The 25,712-nt window shown below is 42.9% G+C and overlaps 1 protein-coding gene across 1 annotated transcript in view; it reads left to right on the top strand.

The window, feature by feature from the left end:
* ADGRV1 (adhesion G protein-coupled receptor V1) overlaps positions 1-25,712 on the top strand; it is a 321,712-nt gene that overhangs the window by 259,683 nt on the left and 36,317 nt on the right. Inside the window, exon 86 of the mRNA XM_056849141.1 lies at positions 353-510. Coding sequence (XP_056705119.1) covers positions 353-510 — 158 coding nt within the window. The remainder of the gene's footprint in view (positions 1-352; positions 511-25,712) is intronic.

Genomic DNA, 25,712 nt, shown 5'->3' with positions numbered 1-25,712 from the left:
TTTTTAAATACCGTAACTACAAGTACCCACACTAAATAAATAAAACACTTAAACAGTGGGGTTGTTTTTGTTTTTGTGAAAAGTTACTATGTTCTGTAAACCTAATCCCTTTTAGTGTTCATTTGGAATGAGAAGAAAGGAGAACCACGTTCTAAAAAATCAAATGTTCTTTTTATTGTATGGTGTACCTGGTAATTAAGTGTCCCTTGTAAATAAAAGCCCTCAAGTGAGTTTATTTGTGTAGGTAATTAAGCCAATTTGCAGCTTGTCAGATATGCTAGAATTTGTTCCTATTACTATCCAACATGCCTATCTTTAGAAATGACACCGTTTTTCTCTCTTTTCCCTCCAGGTGCTTTATTCCAAATATGTACGCGGCTCTTTTCACTGCTGTACTAGTACCACTAATGTGTTTGGTAGTGGTCTTTGTGGTGTTCATCCATGCGTACCAGGTGACACCCCAGTGGAAAGCTTACGATGACGTATTCAGAGGAAGAACTAATGGAGCAGGTATGAAACGTGAAACAATTCTAATCAAGGCAGTGAGGGAAGTTTCCTCAGTAAGTGGCCTTCCAAATAAGTTGCTGCTTTTTTGGATGTCTTCCTGTGTCCTTAACATCTTTGTGTCAAGAAGGACCCAGCTCTTTCCCTGCACTGCACAGCAGCAGTGGGAAGCTTAACCGAGCCCCACAGGACCCAATTCGGATCAGGAACCTGCTGCTGGGGGGAGGGCTCCAGCCTTCTCCACACACACACCATTTTCACAAACTGAAATGGCTCTTGGGTTTTTTGTTGTTGTTGTTGCCCATTGCAGGGTTGCATGTGCAATACTGAGTGGAAATAATGCACCCTAGAGCCATTTTGGCTTGGGAAAATGGTTTGGGGGGGGAGTCTGGAGCCCCTCTTTTCCCAACTGCACAGTACCAATCCAAATCAGGCCCTGCAGGGCTTGAGTATGTTCCCCACAGCTCCTGTACAGGGAAAGCAAGTTCTGTTAGGAAAACCACAACCCCACTCACGGACAAACATATTGTGCAGTTTGGCCCTGAGTAAGACCACTGATCCATCTAACCTAGTTTTGTCTACTCTCCAAGTAGCTATCCAAAGATTCAAATAGTAGTCTTTCACAGACCCGCTGTCTATGATTCTTTATATAGAGATGTTAGGAACTGAACTTGGGACCATAAACAAAAGGCAAAAGTGTCAATAAGATATTTGAAACCCGTGACCCAAACTAAGTACTGAAGAGTGTTCTGCTTATGTTCTGGTCCTGGCCCGGACGGAAAAGTCACATCACCAGATGCGATGCCAGAAATTGTGTGATCAGACCTCCAAGTGTTTCTTCTTTTAGAATAGCAGATGGGCAAGACCCCCAGTTTGCATCCGAACTGTGATGCAGGAGCAGGGGGGTTAACTTGTCTCCTTGCAGAACTTTCTCATACAGAAATAGGCTTGGGCAACTTCTTTGTCCTCTTAGAGCAAACACACTGATGGCATAGATGCTCTACAGAGTTTGTCCCTAATGCTTCCACAAGAGTCAATTTTTGAAGTTCAAGGCAAGGAAGGGGATTCTGCAGGGAATGCTCCTCTAAGTGTTCGTGTCAGTTTGGACTTGGTACATTAGGATGGCCAGGGCTATCTAAAGATACTGGATTTGTATGAGTCAGAAGCAGCTCTTTGAGTTGTATCTTGAGAACAATAGGACACCTGTAACATCTCAATATTGGCTGGCTGGCCGGCAGACAGTTACGTTGATCAGGGGCATCCATTGTGGTTGAATGCAGCTTATATGCAGCTGACACCATATTACTGGCAGAAAAGAGTGAAGAGATTAAGCGACTACTGATGAAGGTTAAAGCAGAAAGCAGGATTACAGCTGAACATCAAGAAGTCAAAAGTGATGACTACTGACGAACGACACTTTAAGGCTGATGATGAAGAAACTGAAATTGTTCAAGATTATCTATTCCTTGGCTCCATCATCAAAAGGGAGACTGCAACCAAGAAATCAGAAGGAGATTGAGACTGGGAAGGGCAGCCATGAAGGAGCTAGAAAAGATTCTTAAGGGTAAGGTTGCGCTGCTAGCAATCAAAATAAGTCATACTATAATATTCTCCATTACCATGTACAGCTATGAAAGCTGGACAATGAAGAAAGCTGACAAGAAAAAAGTTGATTAATTTGAAATGTGGTATTGGAGGAGAGTTTTACAAATACCATGGACTGTCAAAAAGACAAATCAGTGGGTTCTAGATCATATTGAGCCTGAACTTTCCCTAGAAGCTAAAATGACTAAACTGAGGCTATCATACTCTGGTCACATTACAAGAAGACAAGAGTCACTGGAAAAGACAATAATGCTAGGAAAAGTTGATGGCAGCAGGAAAAGAGGAAGACCCGAGATCCTCAGTTTGCAAGACCTGAGCAAGGCTGTTTATGATACGACGCTTTGGAAGTCATTAATTCATACGGACACCATAAATCAGAAGCAACTTGATGGCACTTAATACACACATATCAGCTCTGGCTTTTTCATTTAAAGCCCAAAGTCACTCCATTTTTTTAGTGTTTTCAGCTTTTTTATTGACAGTGCTTCTTAGTCTTTAATCAGCATTGTAATCGTGATTCATACTCATTCATACTGCTTATGGAGTAGAAGACGAAGACACAATGTACTCTGTTACTTTAGGCTTATTTATCTAGATGAGGTTTTCCCCTTCCCCATCGCAAGGCTTAAGGTAGATTTCTGTATATTTTTCTCTCTTTTAATTATAGTAGCGAGACTGGGAGGTTAAGCAAGGAGATGTTTACTTGCACATGGTCTCCCAATGAGTTTCATAGTTAGGAATTAAATTGGGCTGTTATATAAGGTCTACTGTACATTAAGAAACTTGACTTAGGTTGCTCCTTGATTTTGTTAGCAACTGAGGGTGGCCATTGGTGGGCTGCATTCTTTATCTCCAGACTTCTCAAAGACAAGTTCGATTCCTGGATGGACAAGTCAGAGGGCCAAAATGTAATATCAAGGATTTCCAGTTTTCTGTGGTATTGCTGATGTTGAAGAAATCTAACTATAGCAGTATTATCCATGTATAGGGGAGAGAGTCAGAGAGAGTGGGGCTTTGCCAACTGGCTTTGTCCACCTGGGAAGTATGAATGGCTCTTGTAATCTGGGCCAGATGTTGTCTTCCCTTGGAAATCTAGCAGTTTCCCTCTCCTGTCTTCTTTCCCCAGCTGCAGAAAGTTTCCCAGAAGTTTTACAAAATCATTTATTTTTTCTTTTTGCGTAGTATCAAAAGTAAAATTGAGCCAAAATCAAGATGTACATGATTCTTGCCTAATTCACCAATTGTAACAAAAAACACTTTTAAAACGTGTTTTGAAATTGGTATTCAGATGCATGACAAAAAGATCAGTTTATCAGAAACTTTATTAGACTGACAGCTCATTCCTGAGGTGGGGGGAGCGAATTGCGGCAGCCGGGACAGCGCAGCTAAGTACCCTCCTCAGAGGCTTTCTGGCCTCCATGAAGGAGAAAAAAAGCCTTTTTTCTGATATAAAAATAGGACAAAAGGCTTTTTTCCCCCATAGGTGAAAGTGGCCCTGCGCCACCAATAAAGGTGATACAGGACCGCCAGCGTCCCAGGAGGTGTTCCTGGGGCGAAAGGGGTTTGGAAGCTGCCTTAAGGGAGCCCCGCCCCTTGGAACACCCCAGGAACGCCTCCCGGGATGCCGGCACGGGGACTTGCTCTGGGAGAACGCCGATGGGGGGCTATGCCAGCATCCGAGGGCCATGCTGCTGCTACCGTCCAAGGGGTTTGGCATAATTGACCCCATGCCGGAGTCTATGCCAGTTTGCACAGCACAAGTGGCACAGACGTCAGCGTAGGGGTCACACCGCCTCCTGAGGCAATTCGGCCCCCAGCCTCAGGAATGGGCTGTGAATTAATGCTCATTCCCCATAATATTTCAGTTTTGACGTTAAAGCTATGTCCCAGATTCTATTAAACCACTCTGCTAAAGATGGTACAGTGACTCCCTTCCAGTAGGAGGCAATATACATGTAAGCAGCAGAAATTGAATTTAAACTGTATTCCTTGTGTGTTTCCTGTGCTCTGCCCCTTAAATAGCAAAGTAAGACAATCTTAGTATCCAAGGGAAAGGATTTCTCATCATATCTTTAATTAGTACTATCAGCAAGAAAACCCCAAAACCATAAACAAAAAAACCTTTTTCATGGGACAGTTCTGATACATAAGTGCAAGATCTGCATTTGCATCCTGACATTTCCAAGCAATATCTGGTGTAAAAGGTAAAGGTCCCCTGTGCAAGCACTGGGTCATTCCTGACCCATGGGGTCATGTCACATCCCAACATTTACTAGGCAGACTTTGTTTACGGGGTGGTTTGTCAGTGCCTTCCCCAGTCGTCTTCCCTTTACCCCCAGCAAGCTGGGTACTCACTTTACCGACCTCGGAAGGATGGAAGGCTGAGTCAACTTTGAGCCAGCTACCTGAAACCAACTTCCGTTGGGATCAAACTCAGGTTGTGAGCAGAGCTTTTGACTGCAGTACTGCAGCTTACCACTCTGCGCCACGGGGCTCCTAATATCTGGTGTAGGACAATATATATAGTTCAATTTGTGTGGTCATTTTTCTTCTTCTTCTCGTCTTTGACTCTGCATTGGTGTGGCCCTCTTTTTTGTACTCCTGGTATTAATTCGTGTGGTGTCAAACTACAGTTGGTGGCAGTGTTGCAAACGGATATCAGGGATCCCTTTTAGCATTATTTTTATCTGTTTTAGTGTGATCCCCTGCCAGCTCCTCTCTGTGCAGAAAGATGTCATTTTAGTGGATTTCCTGCTGGGCATAAACCCTAGAGACTGAAATCCTTTGTCTCATCAGCAAAAGACATACAACCTGATCACAAGAAGTACTCACTTCCCCACTCTGCCTGGCTTGTTTACTTTCAAATCTCTGAGACAATCAGAGTGGAAAGGAAAGTTTAGTTTGTCATTTGTGTCCTGCAGTTTGTGCTGAATTGAAGACAGCAAAAAGTGTCAGTGGATTTTATGACAGAGATGTGCCCCAGGATGTGGTGATGGCTGCCAGCTTGGAGGGCTTTAAGAGGGGAGTGGACATATTCATGGAGGAGAGGGGTATTCATGGCTGTTAGTTAGAATGGATACTAGTCATGCTGCATACCTATTCTCTCTAGTATCAGAGGAGCATGCCTATTATTTTGTGTGCGGTGGAACACAGGCAGGATGGTGCTGCTGCAGTCGTCTTGTTTGTGGCTACTTAGAGGCACCTGGTTGGCCACTGTGTGAACAGACTGCTGGACTTGATGGGCCTTGGTCTGATCCAGCAGGGCCTTTCTTATGTTCTTAGAACTACACTGCTAGGGCTACCATTGAATCCACTCTTACATGGGAGGGAGTCCCACTGCACTGGGGGTGGGGGTTAAATGTAGATGAAAAATTAATTATCCAGCAGTGGCAGTCAACATGGGAGGTAGCCAAGCCTATTACATCTGGGCTGTCATTTAAAAGAAGCACTTATTAATGTTCTTGCTAACACAGGTGAGCCTCTGATAGTGCTGTGCTGAACATGCTAATGTTAATTTCATAGTCTTATTTGCAGGGTGCAAAATTGGACCCTCCCCCTTTTTTGATGGTGTTTTGTTGGGGGCTGAGCCACTCACTCATTGTGTGGACAACAGATCCCGCTCTTCCATTGCTATTCTGCAGCTCAGGCTTGGAGATGGGAAAGCCTTCTCTCATCTACTAGCACGTGAGCTTCAGTAGAGCACTGGGAGACTGCAATGCTCTATCCCTTAAGTGAGTGAACTTTCCAGGGCTACCCTAAAATTAAGGTACATTTATTGGTCGAGGGGGAATCTTGCACCTCACACCATCTTAATCACTTACTAAATGTTGTGCAAACCGTGCAATCCTAAGGAAAGGTAGTCCAGTCTAAGCCTATTCATTTCAGTGGGCTTAGCCTGGAGTAACTCTGCATAGGATTGCGCTATAAGTCGTACTTTGTGCCAGTCCCAGCCGTTGATTATCCTCCCCCGCCCCACATGCAATGAAAAGTATGGTATGGTGCCAAAGTTACAAAATGATTAACATGAACACGTGAATAGCATTAAATAAGCTATATTCCCTTACATGTATGTTGTTTATTTTGTTTATTTTGATTGCATGCTACTCAAATAAGCTGGTTAGAGCTGTTTTCTCTGCAAGCACTTCTTGAAGTGCATCTGCTTCCCATATTTTTACGTGCCATGAATGTAAATAGGTTGAGCTGTGGTGGGATAGCCTACGGATAGTGTCCTACATTGGGACAGGAAACACGACTAAGTATTTGTAGTGGGAGAGGAATTCTGAGAAGCCAGGAATCCATGGTATTGCTAAGGATGTGTGAAGGAGGTATTTGATCAGTAGGTGTTTGCCTTCTAATAGAAAAAAGACAAACCAGTTGATACTGAACTATATAAATATCTTAAAGAAACTGGGCTGTCTCCATGGAGGCATATTACTTGCAGAGAAAGACTGGTGCTGAGCACAGTCCAACAGAAAGTGAGAATTAGTTGCCTTAAGCACATTTATTTCAATATGATTTGTTGAAATAAATTTACTGACGCTCAGTTATTTTGGATTCTCATTGCTGTGATTATAAAAAAGTAGGAGCTGCATCTTAAGGCAGGAAATAGCCTTGGATGATAAGAGTGTTTTTCATTTTATTCAGTTTCAGACTAGACATTAGGGGTTCATCACGGGTATGCTTTGTTGCTTTACAGTGCAGTCCTAAGAAGAGCTACACTCTTCTAAGCCAATTGACTTCAACGGACATAAGAAGGTGTAACTGTTTAGGATTGCACTGTTAGTACAGCAGAGCACAGAGGAAGCAACTACTGTTAAAGAAAAGCTGATCCTACCGATATGTTCCCCTAAAAGTGGCTTCTTCCCCCAGCACAAAGCACTTTCCCTATTTGCACCAGTGGAAGACACCACCATTGATAGTATGGATCCATTCTATCTAGCCAGGCCCCCCCCCCCCCCCAATACTCTGCTCATTCATGCCCTCGTGTGTTGGAAATCTCTGGCTGCAGATAGTGTTATTGGCACTGTGTGTAGAAAAGAGCAAGAAAAGAGCACCTTAAAGACTAACAAAATTTCTGGCAGGGTATGAGCTTTTGTGAGTCACAGCTCAGATACCCTTTGTCTCTCTCTCTGTGTGTGTGTGTGTGTGAGAGAGAGAGAGAGAGAGAGAGAGAGAGAGAGAGAGAGAGCTGTGATTAGCCCAAGGTCACCCAGGTCATTTATGCACCTGAGGTTTGTTGCTCGCTGGACCCACACTTTCCTGTTGGGAGTCTATGCACCAACAGTCTCCAAGCTCAAATCAGGAAGTATTTGAATCCCCGCCCCTTGAAATGCTGCTTCGTAATTGGCATATTTGAGAGAAAAGTTCTCCCCAACTCAATTGCCGCATAAAAAAGCATTTTAACAACATAAACATAAAACCAAAAACCGAGCAATCGGGGGGGGGGGGGAGAAAGCCAAGCCTCAGTTTTAAAAAGCCTTTCTTCTGCTCAGAAAGAGCTCCGAGGAAGCAGGAAGTATTTGAATCCCTGCCTCTGGACATGCTGCTGTGTAATTGGCTGTGATAGAAATGAAGCTTGTGTGTCCCACACTTTGCCTTATGCATGGAGATTTCACCTGGGCTGAGCTCAGGGGAGAGGGAAGAATCGAGTAAACAGAGGAACGGGAAGGTCCCGGATTTGTGAGGGCTGGCAGTGAGGTCATCTCTAATGGAGGGGAAAGTCATGCATAACTCCAAGGAACAATTGAGACAGACGGGGTGAACGTGAGTGAAAGTACCTATGCATAAATGACCAGAAAGAGAATGAAAATTTGTCCTATTCATAAAATTTGGAAATATAATGGCTCAAGTGCCATTACTTCAAGAACAGTGCATTCCTAAAGTGAGTTACTCCAGTCTAAGCCCATTGAAATGAATGGGCTTAGACTGGAGTAACTCTCCTTAGGAATGCACTGAAAGTTGGTTCTTGTGGGTTATCCGGGCTGTGTAACCGTGGTCTTGGTATTTTCTTTCTTGACGTTTCGCCAGCAGCTGTGGCAGGCATCTTCAGAGGAGTAACACTGAAGGACAGTGTCTCTGAAAGTTCTTCTCCAGTTTGGAATGTAAAGTGAGATTCTGCCAATGTGCTTAAAAGCAGAATACAGTATGCTTAATAATCTTTCTCTGAATAGCTCATCAAATGGTACATCAAATGGTACAAAAATCAAAATTGTTTCTCTGGTTGTAGTGCAGTTTTGGTCCAGCTCTCAGCACTAATCACATTTTAGGCAGAGCTGTGTAAAAGCCCCAAATGTTAATATTAAAGTGCCAGCAGAATATGAGCCCAGCACAAGCCTGTGTCTTATGAACAAGAGAGTTTTGAAATCCTTGATTGTGTCTGATGAATTGCCGGCGGCTTTCATGTCCTGGCCTGTGCAAAAGGAGCTGAAATTTCGAGAGGCGACTGAAAAGGCAATACGATGACTTGCAGTCAACATTATGAGTCATTCTTTTGAGAGAACTCATGAAAGAAAGGTTAGCCTTTTCAGAGGAAGTTTGCAAATACCTAGCCAATTCTGATTTGAGCTGAAGAGAGCCCATCACTATTTGCAGACAGCATAGAAGGAAATTGGTAGTTGAACGGATGCTGAGGAGGTCCCTGTCTTGATTTTATCCTTTTTATCATTGCCATTTTACGCCTTCTCTGGGCAGGTGTTCACAAGCAGTGCATAGAGAATTTTTAAAAAGCATCCCTGCCAACCTTAACCTGCTCAGGGTGAGAGAGTTTGTGATTACAGAAGAGATTCCATGCCCAGGCAGTCTTGAAGCTCTCAAAACTGCTGCTTGCCAATCTTGGGTGGAACTGGAAGCATGCCATTATGGCGCTGTTTTCAGAAATGTCTTTGGTTGGATGGCAGAACTGACGCACTGTCCAAGCCTCCACCCAAAAGAAGAACTACAAAAGGGCAAGCTGCCAAAATGGCTACCCACTTATGCAGAACTGTAATACCATTCACATCACCAAAGGTGACTGGTCAAAGTTAACAGCTTTTAAGCAAACTGGAATCCTGTACAAGGGAGAATGGGTGGAATAGATCAAACCATCAAAAGCAAGAAGATGTTCAGAGTTTCCAGGAAAATTAGAACATTTTGAAGACGCACCTGCGAAGTTAGAAGAATTGAGGAACCAATAACAATGAAACCTGAAGAAGCCCTTTTAAGCTGCAAAACAGTAAGGACCTCATCTAAAAGAGAATTTTTCTTCCCATGGTTACTTAGTAGGAACATAAACAAGGCAGAGCATATCAAAGGAAAAGTGTGTTTTCACAAGAAACACAAAAATCTAGCTTTGATGTTAGCCACCTAACCAAAGAGTGCTCTATAAAGGAAAGGCTAAAACCTTGTATATTCCATCAAACAGCCAAATGGGTCATTAGTTCCTTTAATTCCATGGCCAGCAAAAACAAGGTTTCCTCATGGTTCTCTGCTTCCATCATGTTTGTGTGTGTAAAGTGCCATCAAGTCTCCGACCTATGGCAACCCCAGCAAGGGGTTTTCAAGGCAAGTGAGAAGCAGAGGTCATTTGCCATTGCCTTCTTCTGCAGAGCCTTCCTTGGTGGTCTCCCTTCCAAGTACTGACCCTGTTTAGCTTCTGAGATCTGACAAGATCGGGCTATACCATGCCACCTTCACTCTATGCCGCCATTATAAATGTTTTAAAAATGAGGCTCATACATCTCACCCACAATGAGATCTGTGAACTCTACAGGTTACCTGGAGCACATAGAACTCACTTGGTACTTGAAGACTCTGTAATCACACTCTGGGATTACCACTGATCTCCAGGAGACAGAGATCAGTTCACCTGGAGAAAATGGCTGCTTTGGAAGGTGGACTCTATGGCATTATACCCCATTGAAGACCCTCCTCTCCCCAAACCCTGCCCTCCTGAGGCTCTGCCCCCCAGATCTCCAGGTATTTCCCAACCCAGAGGTGGCAACCCTAAGAATCAGACAGATTCTTTCTAACACATTTCTTCTATGGAAGCTACAAATTTGCTTCATAAATTAAAGCTGAGCTGCTTGAAATTCTGTATGTGTAAGATTAAAAGCTAAATATCACAGCCAAGAATTTATAGTCATAGCAGTACCATAACCCAACTATAATCATTATAGTCATGCCAAAAAAAATCTGTTAAAAAAAAGTGTTTTCTAATAACAGTAATAATAAACAAAGCTCACACAGCCATATTGCTTTAATTATTTGGAAGGTTTGAGTTGGTTCAGATATGTTTTCCAGATTGTGTAGAGTTGCTGCAAAGTGTTTTTGTTTGCCAAGAGTTTTAGAAATATTTTTTATAGGAGCCAAATGGAATAGGGACTAAAATAAAACACTCAAACCAACTAGCAGCTTCAGCCCGTGGATCAGCTTTAACTGCAGAACTGCACATTGTGAGCCTAGGAGCGATCCTACATCTAGAGCTAGTAGATTCTGCACCATTTCCTAGAAAACAATTAGGTTTTCCCTAGGAGGGCTCCTGACTCTCCTTGCCTTCCTCTCTTCAGGGCAGTCCACCCATAATGATACCCATAGTGGGGGGCAGCACCAGCAAATTAGCACCCGAAGCAGGAATTCTTGTCAGGGTGTAGCTTAGAAGTACAGACAAATTAGTGTAATAAAATCCTGCCAGTCTGCTTCCACATGGAGATTTTTCCCCTGGGTGGACCATAGCATTCCCCTGCTTTAGAAGAAGAAGAGTTGGGTTTTTATGTGCCGACTTTCTCAGCCACTTAAGGAAGAATCAAACCGGCTTACAATCACCTTTCCTTCCCCTCCCCACAGCAGACACCCTGTGAGGTGGGGGGGGGGCTAAGAGAGCTGTGACTAGCTCATGGTCACCCAGCTGGCTTCATGTGGAAGAGTGGGGAAACAAATCCAGTTCACCAGATTAGCCTCCGCTGCTCATGTGGAGGAGTGGGGAATCAAACTCGGTTCTCCAGATCAGAGTCCACCGCTCCAAACCACCACTCTTAACCGCTACACCACGTGGCTCTCTTTATTGAGGAGCTTTCACACAATGCCCACACTCTTTCCAAGCATGACTCTTGAGGCTTTCTCTTTTAAGCTGCAGCAAACAAACAAAAACCTTCTTTGCTCCAACTTAAAGGAGCAATGGCACCCTGGCTGCAGGCAGAGCCTCCACATGGAACCTCTGCCCACAGCCAATCTGGAAGAGGCAGAATTTAGTGCCATTTTCAAAATGGTGACGCTCTGCTCTGGCAGTTCCTCTGCCTTTTTAGCCTTTTGACAAGGCTTTAAAAAAACAAACTCAGCTGTGATCAGCTGTCAGCTGTTGAAGAGAGGTGGGTTGCCAGGCTGTGGGAGGACTGCAAAATTTTGTTTGGCTCAGTGTGTTTCTACCACCACAGGGAGGGAAGGGACAGTGCCAGCACTGAACGGTGCAAAGACAGGGCATGTACATGCCGTCCCCATGCACCTTTTGCTCACCGCTGCTTTCAAAATCCAGGCAACTTCTCCCACGCACACGTGGAGCCATTCTACAAAACATTGGCTTCATGCACACATAGGTCTTTCTCTGCCTTCACTTCCAAATTGCAGCTTTTGTTGTTGTTGAGGGGGCACAACCATGACAATCGATTGTCCCCTTTTCATTCTTCCCCCATCCTCAGTATATTGTTCCTCAAACCTGGTTTGGGACAATCTTTCTGGGAAGAATGCCATCCAAGCATGTTAGCAAGCCGTCTGAACAGGAAAGTGTGTTTTTCAGAAGGTCCCACCCACACTGGTGCCATTTTCCTTTCCCCACAGTTACAACACACACATACACACAAACCCCACTGGAGGGCTTTAAAAAAAATCAGTAATTGTCATTTTGCTATAATAACTTTATAATGACCTACTGATTCAGTGTACAGTTCCTCTCAATCCCAACCCTTATATCCCCTCCCCGAGTCTGGCTTTGTTTACTCCTTGAGTAAAGATTTGCCGCCGTGCTGTCTGATTTCTTGTAAAAAAACAAACAAACAAACCCAAATCCTAATAATTTTCCACAAAGCAAAATTATTGTGTGGCACTAAGTAGAAATATTTATTTAGTAGAAACAAGTGGGAACCCGCAAGGACTTGTAGGAGGCATCTCATTTCCTCCTCCTCCCCCACTATTCTTTCACTTTCCTGACAGCCCCCATATAGCCTGTCCCCTTTTCCTGCTTCCTGGAATCACAAATACAGGGATCTCCCAGCCACAGAGATCAGTTCCCTTTACGGTTGCCAGCTCCAGGTTGGGAAATTCCTGGAGATTTGGGGAGTAGAGCCTTGGAAGGGTGAGGTTTGGGGGAGGGAAGCAACCTCAGCAAGGGTATAGTGCCACTGAGTTAGGGTTGCCAGGTCCCTCTTCGCAACCGGTGGGAGATTTTGGGGCGGAGCCTAAAAAGGGCGGGGTTTGGGGAGGGACTTCAATGCCATTGAGTTCAATTGCCAAAGCACCATTTTTCTCCAGGTGATCTGATCTCTATCGGCTGGAGATCAGTTGAATTAGCAGGAGACCTCCTGCTACTACCTGGCTGTTGGCAACCCTACATGTAGTCCAAAACAGCCATTTTCTCCAGGGGAACTGATCTCTGTCATCTGGAGAGCAGTAGTAATTCTGGGTGAACTCCAGCACCCCCCGGAAGTTGGCAACCCTAGTTCCCATGGAGGAAGTGACTTATTTGGAGGATGGCATATAGCAGTTCCCTGTGGCCATTTCGGATAGGGAAGGTTTAAACAGCCTCTCCCTGTGCACTGTGGTTCCAATCCTAATTTGGCCACCTCAAGTCTGGTAATTGAATTCTGACCATGGAACTCTCAGCACACACTGGATTAAAAGTCATCATGGTGGACCAGGGGAGGATGTCAGGAAAAAGTAATGCTTAATTAGGCCCTGAGGAAACATGCATCCGATTAGGCTGATAATCTGGTTTCCTTTTTGAAGTAGCAGTTTTGAAAATGTGCTCATAATTATGTTGCAGCCCTATGCACAGTTACTTGGCTAATCCCCATAAAAGTTGTATTTTTCTGAGCCTCAGCGTTCCCCATTTGTAAAATGGGATAATGCTGAAGAATTCTCGCACAACCTCTGTTTCTGAGGAGCTGTAAGGGTTTTGTTTGTTTGTTTGTTTTTAAATCTCTGCAGTAGGTTCATTGGCTGCTTTTATGCTAACCACCTATCTTTTCTCAGAGTTTATCATCGGTAAAAAAAAAAAAAGTACAAAATGGTTGTGTTTGAGCAGGGATTAGAAAATCAAACCACAAGATTAGCTAATGGGATCAAATTTACAGATTCCACTAATGGGGGCAGTTGTTTGTAAAACACTGGTGTGTCTCCTAGAATTTGTTTTGGATAACACAAGAGTTCTTCTGTCACGCAGAGGAGGCAAATTCTCCTGATTCACTCCTTACACGGCAAATTGCACTTTGTTCCTATGCTAGTCTTGAGGGTCAACTGACCCTGAGGGGGGGAAATTGGGGGCTCCCTGGGCTGCAGGAAGAAGTGGGAAAGTCCCACAGTCTCATAGGATACAAGACACTGCGGACTTTTATGCATTGCTGTTTCCTTCGTGGTCACCCCTTCGATGTCTTCATGCATGTCGTTTCTGACTGTCAAAGGTCACCTTGCTGTCCCCCGAGTTTCCCCACATTTTGCGTACATTTTCAAATTTGAGATAAAACAGGTCTCTGAAAGCACGGGCAAAATGCGCAGAGACGCAGGGGGAGAACGAAGCGACCTCTGATGGTCGGAAATGGCATGCATAATCAAAACAAAGACCTGAAGTCATTGGAGGGGTGACTGTGAGGAGAAAAACCATGCATAAAAGGCCTCTGTGTTGCCTTGTCAAGGGAATGCATAAGTTGGTCTTAAGCTCTAGATACGAAACATAGTCCTGCGGTCTGATATTCCAAGTATGAAATTATTTGGGTTTGGTTCTGTTGACATAAATGGAACTGACACAGGAAAAGAACAGGATAAATTAGTCTAAATTTGTAAGCCTAAATCCTCAGTCGCTTCCCATGCTCTGATTTTGAGTGATAAAGGAGATCTAGTGAATCATTCCCATTAATAAAATAAAACCATAACATTGAGATGATTTATATGTGTTTACTCCCAGTTTAGAAATTAGAATTCAGAGTCTTGGAAGCAACAGCAGCATGTATTAATTAACTATTGCTTGACAAGTTTTTATGAAATAGAATGATGTTTGTTGCTCCTTTTGACTTGCAAGCAATTCACAAGCTGATTTTAATTCCTCTCTTCAAGTGTTCACACCCAGTTCTCTTTTTTATCTTGTTGGGTCTGTTCATGAACATCTGGGATGACAGAGCTTTGAAGCCTGAGGCATCGATACAAAATAGAATTATGACTTAGATACCACCTTTGCTAATGATGCCAGAACATGTAAGCCAGTCTCAACATTAGAAAACCTATTTGCCAGAACAACTACCCTTTTCTATTATGGTCCCAGATATTTAATCACAGTACCTTGAACTCACCATTTATCAGAATAGATTTGAAGGTGAAGGTTACTGTGACTTTATGTCAGATTTATTGCATTTATGTATCTATTAAAATATTTATATCCCACTTTTCTCCAAAGACTCAAGGCAAGCTGGGTGACCTGAGAATTGAGATCTTAGATGCTGATTGAGGAACTATTTAGACACTCAAAAAAAACAAAACAAAAAAATTCATCTGTTTCTAGGGCTAGCCAAGGTCTTAGACAGTTGGCACTTGATAAGGATTTACTTCCTCAATCTTATCAAACTGTTGACAAGAGTGAATGTATTATCTTTTTTGTTGCATATTTTATCAGATTTCAATTCCACATTTCCGGTATAGAGCTCAGGGCAGTGTACTTGATTCCTCTCCTTTTTTTAATCCTTACAGCAACCCTGCCTTTGTGTCTCAGAAAGAATATGAACACAGGTCCTTGGTCTCCTTGATCCTAGTTTAACACTTTACCTGTTTTCATCACACTGTGTCTCATATACCATTGAAGGGCTCTTGCAGTTGTTGTATTCTCATTTTCTCTTAATTAAAAAAAAAATTAAGGCCTCTCCCAGTTAATATTTCTTGTGCCACGAATAGATGTGACAGATCACAAAACTAAGGAAGTAGATTCTAGACCAAATAGTTTGAGAGCAGAAGTTAGATTCTTTGGCCTTTTATGCATGGCTGTTTCCCTCACAGTCACCCCTCCAGCGACTTCAGGTCTTTGTTTTGATTATGCAGGCCATTTCTGACCATCAGAGGTCGCCTCGCTCTCCCCCTGTGTTGCCCTGCATTTCCCCTGCATTTTCAGAGACCTGTTTTATCTTGAATATGAAAATGCAGGGAAAACATGGGGAAACACAGAGGGAGAGTGAGGGGACCTCTGAGCTAGGGCTCCATCATGTGCTGTTGTGGATACTCACATTGTTTATCTTGTATACATTTGGTTTCTCTGTGGAAATGTCACTCGCTTACATTCCAGTGCTTTTTGACCCCTCTGCTCACAATTTGTTCTCTGGGCCTTTGTGTGTATATGAATGTATGCATACAAACTGATAACATACTTAATGTATCTGATGAAGTAGACTTTAGACCATTAAAGATTATGCCATATGAAATCTGATAGTCTTTAATGTGACATGTAATTGTTGTTTTATAAAATGGCCACCCATCTGGGATTACTGTCATATTGGCTACCATGACACCATATACTATCCTATAAGGTTTTTTTTTTTTTTTTTTTTTTGCAAATTAAGCCGTAGTACAGACCAATAGGATCAGAATTTTTTTAAGTATATATCAGCATGGGAGAAAATTGCATCAAGGACCTTTTTCGGAATGGCAGGCCGTATGATTGTTCCTCAGTAGCATTGTTCCTCACTCAGTGGCCAACACTGGCTCTGTATACTAAATCACAGTCATTATAAACAATTAAATGGGTGTGTGGGTTGGGTATACATGCCAAAAGCACAAATCCCTTGCCAAAGGCACAGAAAATACGTGTGACTGTTGGGCCTATGTCGATAACATTGGTATAATTATTACGATATATTTAAAAAGTCATCACAAGTGTGCATCACTTTATGCACTTTAATGTGGGATTACGTGCAAAATTTGGCTTGCCGGGAATCTTTTTTCTGCATTGCACACACACCCCGCACCACACATAGAGCTAGAACTTCATCCTCGAATTGCATGGCAGCAGTTCCCACTGTCACACCATTAAGCAACGTTGAGAAGTGCACATTGACTTGCCATTTCGGCAGTATGAAATGCTGCAGTTGAATCAGAAAGCCTATTTTAAGTGGCATGTACAATATGCTTCTGTGTGAGCACATCCCTTCTTTGGGACCTAGCCAAAGGAGACATGCCTGAGATGCATGAACACCAGCCCCATTAAAATCAGCGGGATTCCAGCATTTCAGTCCTGCTGAGCTAAATGTCCTTTAAGCATGTCGGCTTCCACTGAATCGTATCCTGTGTTTTGCAATACATATCCTGCAGTAAATTTGTCTTGCCTTCATAAACTTAGCATTTGTCCCAGTCTTGTGAAAAAGGCATTCTATTTCTAGGCTATAAATTCTAACCATTCAAAAGTAGGGGTGAGTTCAGACTAGCAGTTTTTCACAAGATCTGTTTGTGTGAGAAGCTCCACACTGATTTCTGGGATGTGTCACATGTTAGTAATCCACTTCCAGTTTCCTTGTAAAAAGGTTTGTATCTCTTTTTTTAAAAAAAAATGACGCAGAGCTTTAGTTTGGACAGAAGTCACATAAGTAACGAACCACTTTCTGTGCCTACAGCATGGTAGAGAGCCAGCGTGGTGTAGTGGTTAAGAGCGGTGGTTTGGAGCGGTGGAGTCTGATCTGGAGAACCAGGTTTGATTCCCCACTCCTCCACACGAAGCCAGCTGGGTGACCTTGGGCTAGTCACACTCTCTCAGCCCCACCTGCCTCACAGGGTGTCTGTTGTGGGGAGGGGAAGGGAAGGTGATTGTAAGCCAGTTTGATTCTTCCTTAAGTGGCAGAGAAAGTCAGCATGTTTAAAGGCCCCCCCCGCGCGCCTTCAGGGAAGCCCCCTGAAGCCGGGCAGGGGGCTTTTTAAACAGATCTGCGCCTCCCAGCTGGGAGGCTCAGATCTGTTTAAAGGGCCCCCCGCCCGGCTTCAGGGAAGCCCCCTGAAGGTACGTGGGGGGGGGAAACAGACCTGCGCCTAACAGCTGTTAGGCGCAAAGGGCCCCCCGCATGCCTTCATGGAAACCCCGTGAAGGCCCGCGGGGGGGGGCGAATTTTCCCCTGAACTCCGGATCTCGCCCGAATTTCGGCGATCTGAAGCGGGGGAGTTCGGACTTCGGCACGGCCCAAATTTAAAAGGGCCGAATTTTGCCAAAGCTGAACTTTACCGCATTTTTTTTTCAACAGCCCTAATGTACGTTGCTCTCATTGGCAGCTTTACTCATCTCAAGTACACAAATCTCTTCCTTCTGCAGTCCATAACAGGGGAGTTACTTTGAACTTGTGGGATGCCTTCACTGGAGGGGGTGGGGAACCGATAGTGAGTGTGCACAAAAATCTTTTGTAGATGCCTAATTTTGCATGCATGGATCTCTGTAACACCAGCTTCACCACTGTCCTTGGCTGGCCTCTCTGTATGGAAAGTATCTGCAGTTTTGGACTAACATTCTTCCTGTGTCTGACACCCTGCTTCCTTCCTTTACGCTACATAAGGCAGCCCCTGCTGCATCATCGTGTGAGAAAAGCCCAAACTTCACAAAGGATCTCACCATCTCACTGTGTTTCCCAGACTGATTTGCCAGATTTCCAGGGAACATTAGGCATTGTCCCATCTTAACTTGGCCAGCTGTGAAGATTTAGCTTCTAATTTAGAAAGTCAACAAAATGGGCAGAAGAGAAACAAAGCTGAAATTCAACCTCAACTAGTTTTCATGGGAGAAAGCTTAGATCTGTCCCACTTGGACATTAAAATGTCCCATTTTAGCTGGTTGGTGCCCAAGTTATTTTTTTTTTATGAATTCACACAACATAAGCATTCTGTATGTAAAGAGGGCGTTTTCACACATACTGAATAATGCACTTTCAATCACTCAATGCACTTTGCGGCTGGATTTTACTGTGTGGGATGGCAAAATAAACTTGCAAATGATTGTTAAAGTGGATTGAAAGTGCATTATTCAGCATATGTGAAAGAGTGATGTAATAGAATTTGGTTCTGTACATCTTGAGGTACGTATTCTCCCTGTGTGTAACATATCAGGAGGAAAGGCTGAATGTAGCCCTCTTCTTGGTGTGCTAGCTTGCCACATGCAGGGATGGGGCAGAACTCAAATTAAGGCAGCCACCACCTACAATCTGAAGTGTGCAGTCTGCCTTATTTTGTATAGTGTGCACAACAAATCTCAGCTGAAGGGATAACAAACACACTGTATTCTCAGGGCCTCCCCCTTTCCCTCCCCTTGGGTAATTGGCTAGAATGAGAGAAAGAGAGAGCAGCTGTACTGCAGAGGTTAAACATGTTCAGGCAGTCAAGTGATATATCATAGGATGCCAAAAAAATTCCCCATGAACAATCATAGAAATAATAATGCGAGTCACATTTTAAAGTGATTGAAGCATTGTCAAGCCCCTTAGGGAATGTAATGATTTGTTTTTGTCTCCTGCTTTGATTCATTATCTGTGATGTAATCAAGCATAGTCTGAGACCATGGGTACCTGGCCAATCAGAATGTGTTGTTTTTCAGAGTTTGGCCAACTGTTGGTTTCATTCAGACTGCCCAAACATTGCTTGTTCTCATGCTTACGTGCTCCCTCTTGCTACCCTGTCTTCCATTCCTTTGTGCAACATTTGATTGAAAACTTCCTGTATTGGAGAACCTTTTGTTTCCTGTCAAGCCTTAATGCAATTTGATTGTATTTGCACCCAGAAAACCAGGATTCTAAACCATCCATGGAATCCCGATTTGGGAGAAGGAAACAATCTAGGCAACTGCATTAGGATATCATGGCGAACTGGAGTTTGATCGAAGGCTTTCTCAAAACAGGAAGCCATTTTTTGTGCTCTGCACATGAGGGGAGAATGCATGATCCCACTAGACAAGTTGTGCTTATGCCAGTCATGGACAAACAGAGGTCTGTTGCGACATCTAAATGCAGCCATTTTGTTCAGACATTTTAGTCAGGTTATTTTAACAGAAAACGAGAGTTTCACTTAAAGTTGCCAGGCCTCTTGCTATGGTAGAAGGCCTCCCACTAGTAACTCATGGGGCCTACCGCTACTTCAAGGGGCAGTGGAAGAAAAATAAAACCGTCAGTGGCTCATCCGTCGTGGCATCACTTCCAGGGAGAACTTAGAAGTGATAGAAACCAAAGAATTTCCAGCAATTTCTGGAGCTCCCACTTTCACTTACAGGTTATTCCCAGAAGTGATGTCACTGCATACACAATGCCCTTCACCCTCCCATGTACCAACCTCCCACCCCAACTCCAGCCAGTTGCTAGGCACAGCTTGGCAACCGTAGTTTCATTTGAGACTTCTGTCTTCACATTGGGTACCTCAGCTAAATACTACTATTCTGAATGTCTACAGTGCTAGATGAAACTCATTACTTTGCGCCATTGCTTTAAAAAACACTCTTTTACACCGTTCATTTCATAATAGTGTCCTTTATCAGAGTGTGTTTTTGTAGGACAAGATCAAGTCAGAGCTAAGCACTTTTAGAACCCACTATTTCAAGGAGCGCATGTTCTTAAATCTCTCCCATTGAAATCAGGGGACTTTGAGAAGTACTTTGCTCTGCAAGACTGTGCCCTAAATTTTTAACTGTCTTATAAAAATCACAGTACAGTTCCAATTCTGTTCTGCTGGCCTAGCTATAAATAGCATATTTCAAAAACGTTTGTCCATATTTTGCAATAGATATTTAGGCCCAAGCAAAAGAGAAAAACAATGCCATCTTTACAATCTATGAGGGAGGAAGCAAAGCCAATATTTACAGAGAAATTCAAGGGATTGTTAAAACAAAATTTTAATTACTCTCTATTGACTTTTTTTAGGGGAAAATGTAAATACCACAGGCAGAAGGGAAGCAGGCACAATATGCTGACATTACAGAACAAATCCAAACATTAGAAATGGCTGTGGCTGCGCATTAGGTTCTTGATTTATTTGTTTTTCAATTCAGGGTAATCTATAGCCCTTTTCTCAAGCAACAAAGGATAGTGTACTTTCCATTTAAACAATTTCTACAGGTGTTTTCTGACCCATTAAATCAAACTAACATAAAGCTGTCCACATTTAAAGGGTTGTGAATAACAGTACGTTGCAGTTATATGGAGCTTTTGTAGTTCAAATGCATTTCACATGAATTAGAAGATTAATCCTTACTATAGCCTGTGTAAAGTTAGACCATTATCGTCCCCACATTAGGGGTCCTGAGAGAGAGAGTGGCTTGCCTACGGTCACCTAATGGGATTGTTGTGACTGAAGTGAAATTTGAACTGGTAACCTTCCAGATCACAGCTGATTTCCTTAACTACTGTGCTACACCAGGTCCTAAGATACTGGCCATTGACACCTTAAGAGTCTCTTGATCCTTAGCTGAGAATGTGTACAATTGTTGCTCAACTGCTCTTAGGAAAAAAAAAAGTTGCTTCCAGTGGGGGTAGTCAGGAGCAGAGAGGTCTGGGTGGCTTAATCGTCTGCCCCACCGCTCCCACACCTCACCCCTTCCTTATCCTTCTCCCACAACAAGTGTTTGTTGTTGTTTTAGGATGGCCTTTGGCTACCAGTATATACTTGTGTGTTTTACAAATAGTTTGGTTCTCATTGGGAACTTTATTTTTAACAAGAATATGTTATTTAATTGACATTTATTTTATTTAGTTCGTAAGGGCTGCCAGGTTCTTCGAAGCCTTCTACTGCTCTAGCAGTTTTGTAAACAGACTTGGAAGTTCAAGGAAAGGCACTTTGCCAAGCAGAAAGCCAAGCAGAAGTTCCAGATGTAATTCAAGGCAATACATTCAAAGAGTGAGGCTGGGTGTGATCAGCATGTGATTGGTATTCAGAAACCAGGGCACACAGCAAGCAAGAACGCAGGCACATGTTTGGCGTGAATAAGGGAGCTCGATTATAGGGACTGTGCACAACAGGGGAAATCAGGAGGTCAGAATTAGCACTAGTAAGAAGAGGTACAAGGACATGGAGCAGGAAAAGAGGGATTGAAGATGGGAAGCAGCCCTGATTGGCTTGTGGGAATTAGAGCTGGTACAAAGGAATTTGATTGGCTTGTTTGAAGATAATGAAGGCAGCTCTTTGCCTAGATTATAACCCTACTTGATTGGATAAAAATATCAATATATCTAATTCTCAATATGGCTTTCTCTTTGTGAATTCCTAAATCCAGAGACTAGCGCTATGGACAGACCAGAGCGATCTTTCTATAGGTTTGCAGAAAAATCTGAAATTTTAAAAAAATGACAACTTTTGGAAAGTTAAACCCCTCCACAATGATAGAGGCAACAGCTGTAGCTTTAAGAAATGATTGCCCTCACTGGCTGTTTCTCTGAATCCTATATAAACTTGCAGCTTTCACATATGCATATCCTCCTAGGCTTACATTCTCATGAGACATGAAAGGAAAAATTATCTGTTTTATGAATGAAATGACAGAAATATGCCGTATCATGGTAGTGGGTTTTCAGCTCAAATGGGAAAACCCTGGACTTCCTATGGGCCCTATAACGTATACCCATCTTCCCCCAAGTTCTTTGGCTCAACTAACATCAGGTTCAGTACTGATCAACAGTCTACAATCAGATCTCGGCTTTCCTTGACTTTACAATATATATGTAATGTCAGCTTCAATTCCCAGTTACAGCAGTTTCTTCAGAAGCAGAGGGTGAGGACTATAATAGATTTCACAGAGTACACATGCACAATTCAGATGACAAAATGGATCCTCCCAACACAGAGAAAGACTGATGTAAAGTTGAACAAACCCCACCGCATCTGTATGCATAAGAAAGAGCTAATGGTTTGATGTTTTCACAAGATGACCTGACGTGGTCCCAGCAGTCGTACTTAAGTTCCCCAGAGAACGTGTGCTGTATTTCCCACCTATGCCATTCTGCTCAGTCTGTTTTGTTCGGAGGTCTGTTTTTAAACATACTTTATTGGCAAACTCATTTTAAAAATACAATGCCTAGTGTTTGATATATATTTGTGTGCACTTATTTTATGACATCCTCACAGCTGGCCAGGAAAGTTTATTTGTTCTTCTTTTGAGGGCTTTGTTCAAAATAGGCTGGATTGCCAGGACCAAATGTCAGTGAGGTGTACACAGCCAACTATTGAATGATGAAAACTGGCTAAGTTTCAACATGGTATTAATAGGTTAGGCACTCCATAGTGAAGCTATTGTTAATGACAAGGCTGAAGTACAATAAGCCATCGACCATACTTTCAAACAAATGGAGCAAAACAGGAAGCTCTGCACAGCTCCAGCATCTTTTAATTATAACATTCGCCACACAAAACCTCAACGTAACATTTGAGTACAACGCCACAAGTTTAAAAAAATAATTTGCCAGTAATTGAAGGAACATGTGAACATTATTAGATCCTGCTAGATCTATTTGGATGCATGTGGTTGTCAGTTGTTCAGCAGGCAGTTCTGGTTGCTTGCAGCAGCCCAAGCCTCTTTGCTAGGTTACCTTCCACACATACAGACAGATATATTCGGTGTCCATTAAACCCTTCACTGATCGCCACTACCTGGCCCTGCTCCACCACTAATTGTTTAATGAATGAACAAAAGCAGCAGTCAGCGTTAAAGGCTGCTGATCTGTCTGGATCTGCAGCAGTTGGTACATCTTTTTGCACACTCCTCAGGGAGTCATAGTTTTCCATCACTAACACCCTGCATCATAATGTTTGCCTCCGAGTTCTCAACATGCCTATCCAAGACAGCATCCAGCCTCCCTAAAATCTCTAATTTAAAAGGGCCTTGAGAGCAATTACATCCATGACACATAGCATATAAGGACATTCCTTGCACCAAGTTGACCCACTGGTCTATCTGGCCCATAGTCAGATTGGCAGCAGCTCTCAAAAATGTAGATCTTTCTCCACTCTGATCCCTCGGAGTTTAACAGGTGATGCCAGGACTTGTGTAAGGCACCTGCTCTGCCATTGAACTAGTATGCCTTATTTCAAAATGGGGTCAGATTTTAGTAGATTAATCCTTTTTCTTTTTGTGTCTAGGTATAAGAATTTTAGTATCCCCCACTCTCCAAAAAACAGCTTTTATGAAAAAGACAGGTCACATTTTTCAACATTGTTTTGCTCTGTAGGTTCAGTTATTTTAAAAGGAAGCTTTTACACACTGGTGCGTCATAATTGCTTTCAATGTGTTGCGTTAATTTCTTATTTCACAGGGCAATGGCTCAGGTTCATTAAAGGCTTAATTGTGACTATAAAGCAGTCACATTTAAACGCAAAAATGCAAGAATTTTTTTTGCATACTAACTAAAAGTGTGAAACAGTTCACAAATAGCTGCTGTATGATGGCTTTGTTCTTATTGAAGTGAAGGGAAGCTAGGCAAAAATAAATGCATTCTTCATTTTGCATGATGCCCATTCATTTCAGGGGGGCAGGTACAGAAGGCTGTCTCAGCGGGTTACGCCATGAGGGAAGAGCCAGGTCATGATGCTCCTGCATTTTCAGGAACCTCTTTTCAATAAGATGGCCCAATAAGATGGCACAGGTATTGTACCAATTGTGTTCGTGGAGGCAGATCTTTCCCACCTTCCTCTTTCCCCAAGCCTTAATACGTGGTGTAGTGGTTAAAAGCAGTGGTTTGGAGCGGTGGACTCTGATCTGGAGAACCGGGTTTGATTCCCCACTCCTTCACATGAGTGGTGGACGCTAATCTGGTGAACTGGTTTCCCCACTCCTACACATGAAGCCAGCTGGGTGACCTTGGGCTAGTCACACTCTCTCAGCCCCACCTACCTCACAGGGTGTCTTTAGTCCCCACTACGGAGAAAGGGGAGTATAAATGAAGTAAACAAATAATAAATATAGCTGAAGATTAGCGGCAGATAAAAGGTAGGCTGTTAAATAGCTGAGAAGGAGATAATGAGGCAGAGAATGGGGAAGGATGGGGGGTTGCCAGGATCAGGGGGAAATGGTATGGGGAGGGGGATACAGGGGAAAGTTAGATGCCCCCTCACAAGTCCTTGAGGGTTCCTTATCATGTAAGTGGGCCTGGCCCAATGGTCACCGCCACACAACTGGGCCATAGTTTTCCTAGGCAGAGGCTGTTTTTTTTTGGGGGGGGGAGAGGGAAAGCTGAAGACAGAGGGGCAGATAAATGTAGGTTGGCTGTTGGATGGAAAGGAGAGAAATAAGCAGCAAAAGGGGAGAGACAATTGGGGCTTTCATGGAAGGGAAAGAGGGAATAGTGAGGGAGGGGGGAATGAGATGCATCCCGCAAGTCCTTTTGGGTTCCCACTTGTTATCCATATAATCTCTTCCCCATTAATCAAAAACATAGCACAACAAAGTGGTAAGGTGGGTAGACAGTTGATATCGCAACTGAAAAGTAAAATTGGTTTATTTTAAAGGAAATTAAAGTTCACAGAGTATATAAGTGTAACGAGAAGAAAATATTTTTAAATGGAATATTAATCATAACAGAGAGATACAAAATTCCTTAGGCAAATGCTTTAAGTGAATTGGAGCACAAAACAGGATTCTCAAAATGTACAGGATGGCAAGAGTTTCTTGGATACAGGCTATTTTTAAAATTTTCAAAATGGTTTCAGTCACATGTTATCTGCGTTCTGGCAGCTCCAAGTAAGCATTCAATTTAGATAGGCAGCAGGAAGAGAAAACTCAACAGGCAGAAAGAGAAATGATCTTGCCAGGAGAATAGCTGAGGAACACTAAACACTTTCCTGAGAGTAAGCCACACTGTGTGGATTTGAGTACGATTGACTTGTGTAGGATTTTTCTGTTTGATGCCCTTTTATAGAGAATGCTCTCTTATTGGCAAAAATTCTCCCCTCCCCTCTCAAGAAGGTATTATGCATGATGAAGTCATATGGATTATCATTTCAAAGTGGGAGTGCCCAAGATGGTGATCAGAGACATCTGGAATCCTCAACTTGTGTTTAATTATAAAAGCAATAAAAAAATTATTTAAAAAAAAAAAAAGAATCCTCAACTTGCTCCCGGTGTGTGATGGAGTTCAGATGAAGGAAACTGAGTGGACTGGCAAACAGACTGCTTGCAAATAGGGATTCGGGACATAAGAACATAAGAAGAGCCCTGCTGAATCAGACCACTGGTCTATTGAGTCTAGCATCCTCTCCAGGTTAAGATTCTGAGATTTTGGAAATCTAGTCAGATTTTTCAGCACAGCAATAAAATTATGGTTTATATAGATACAGTTTCATATTTAAACCTGACCAACTCCGGTTGTAGATCTCTCTCATTAGCATGAACGAAACGTTTGCCAAAAACTTTGGAGATAAGCTCCCAGTCAGTGTAGACAATA

Source organism: Euleptes europaea, chromosome 4 (assembly GCF_029931775.1).
Source record: "Euleptes europaea isolate rEulEur1 chromosome 4, rEulEur1.hap1, whole genome shotgun sequence".
Classification (NCBI taxonomy): Eukaryota; Metazoa; Chordata; class Lepidosauria; order Squamata; family Sphaerodactylidae; genus Euleptes; species Euleptes europaea.
The sequence above is the reverse complement of the archived record's forward strand: the minus strand, read 5'-3'. Positions and strand labels throughout refer to the sequence as shown.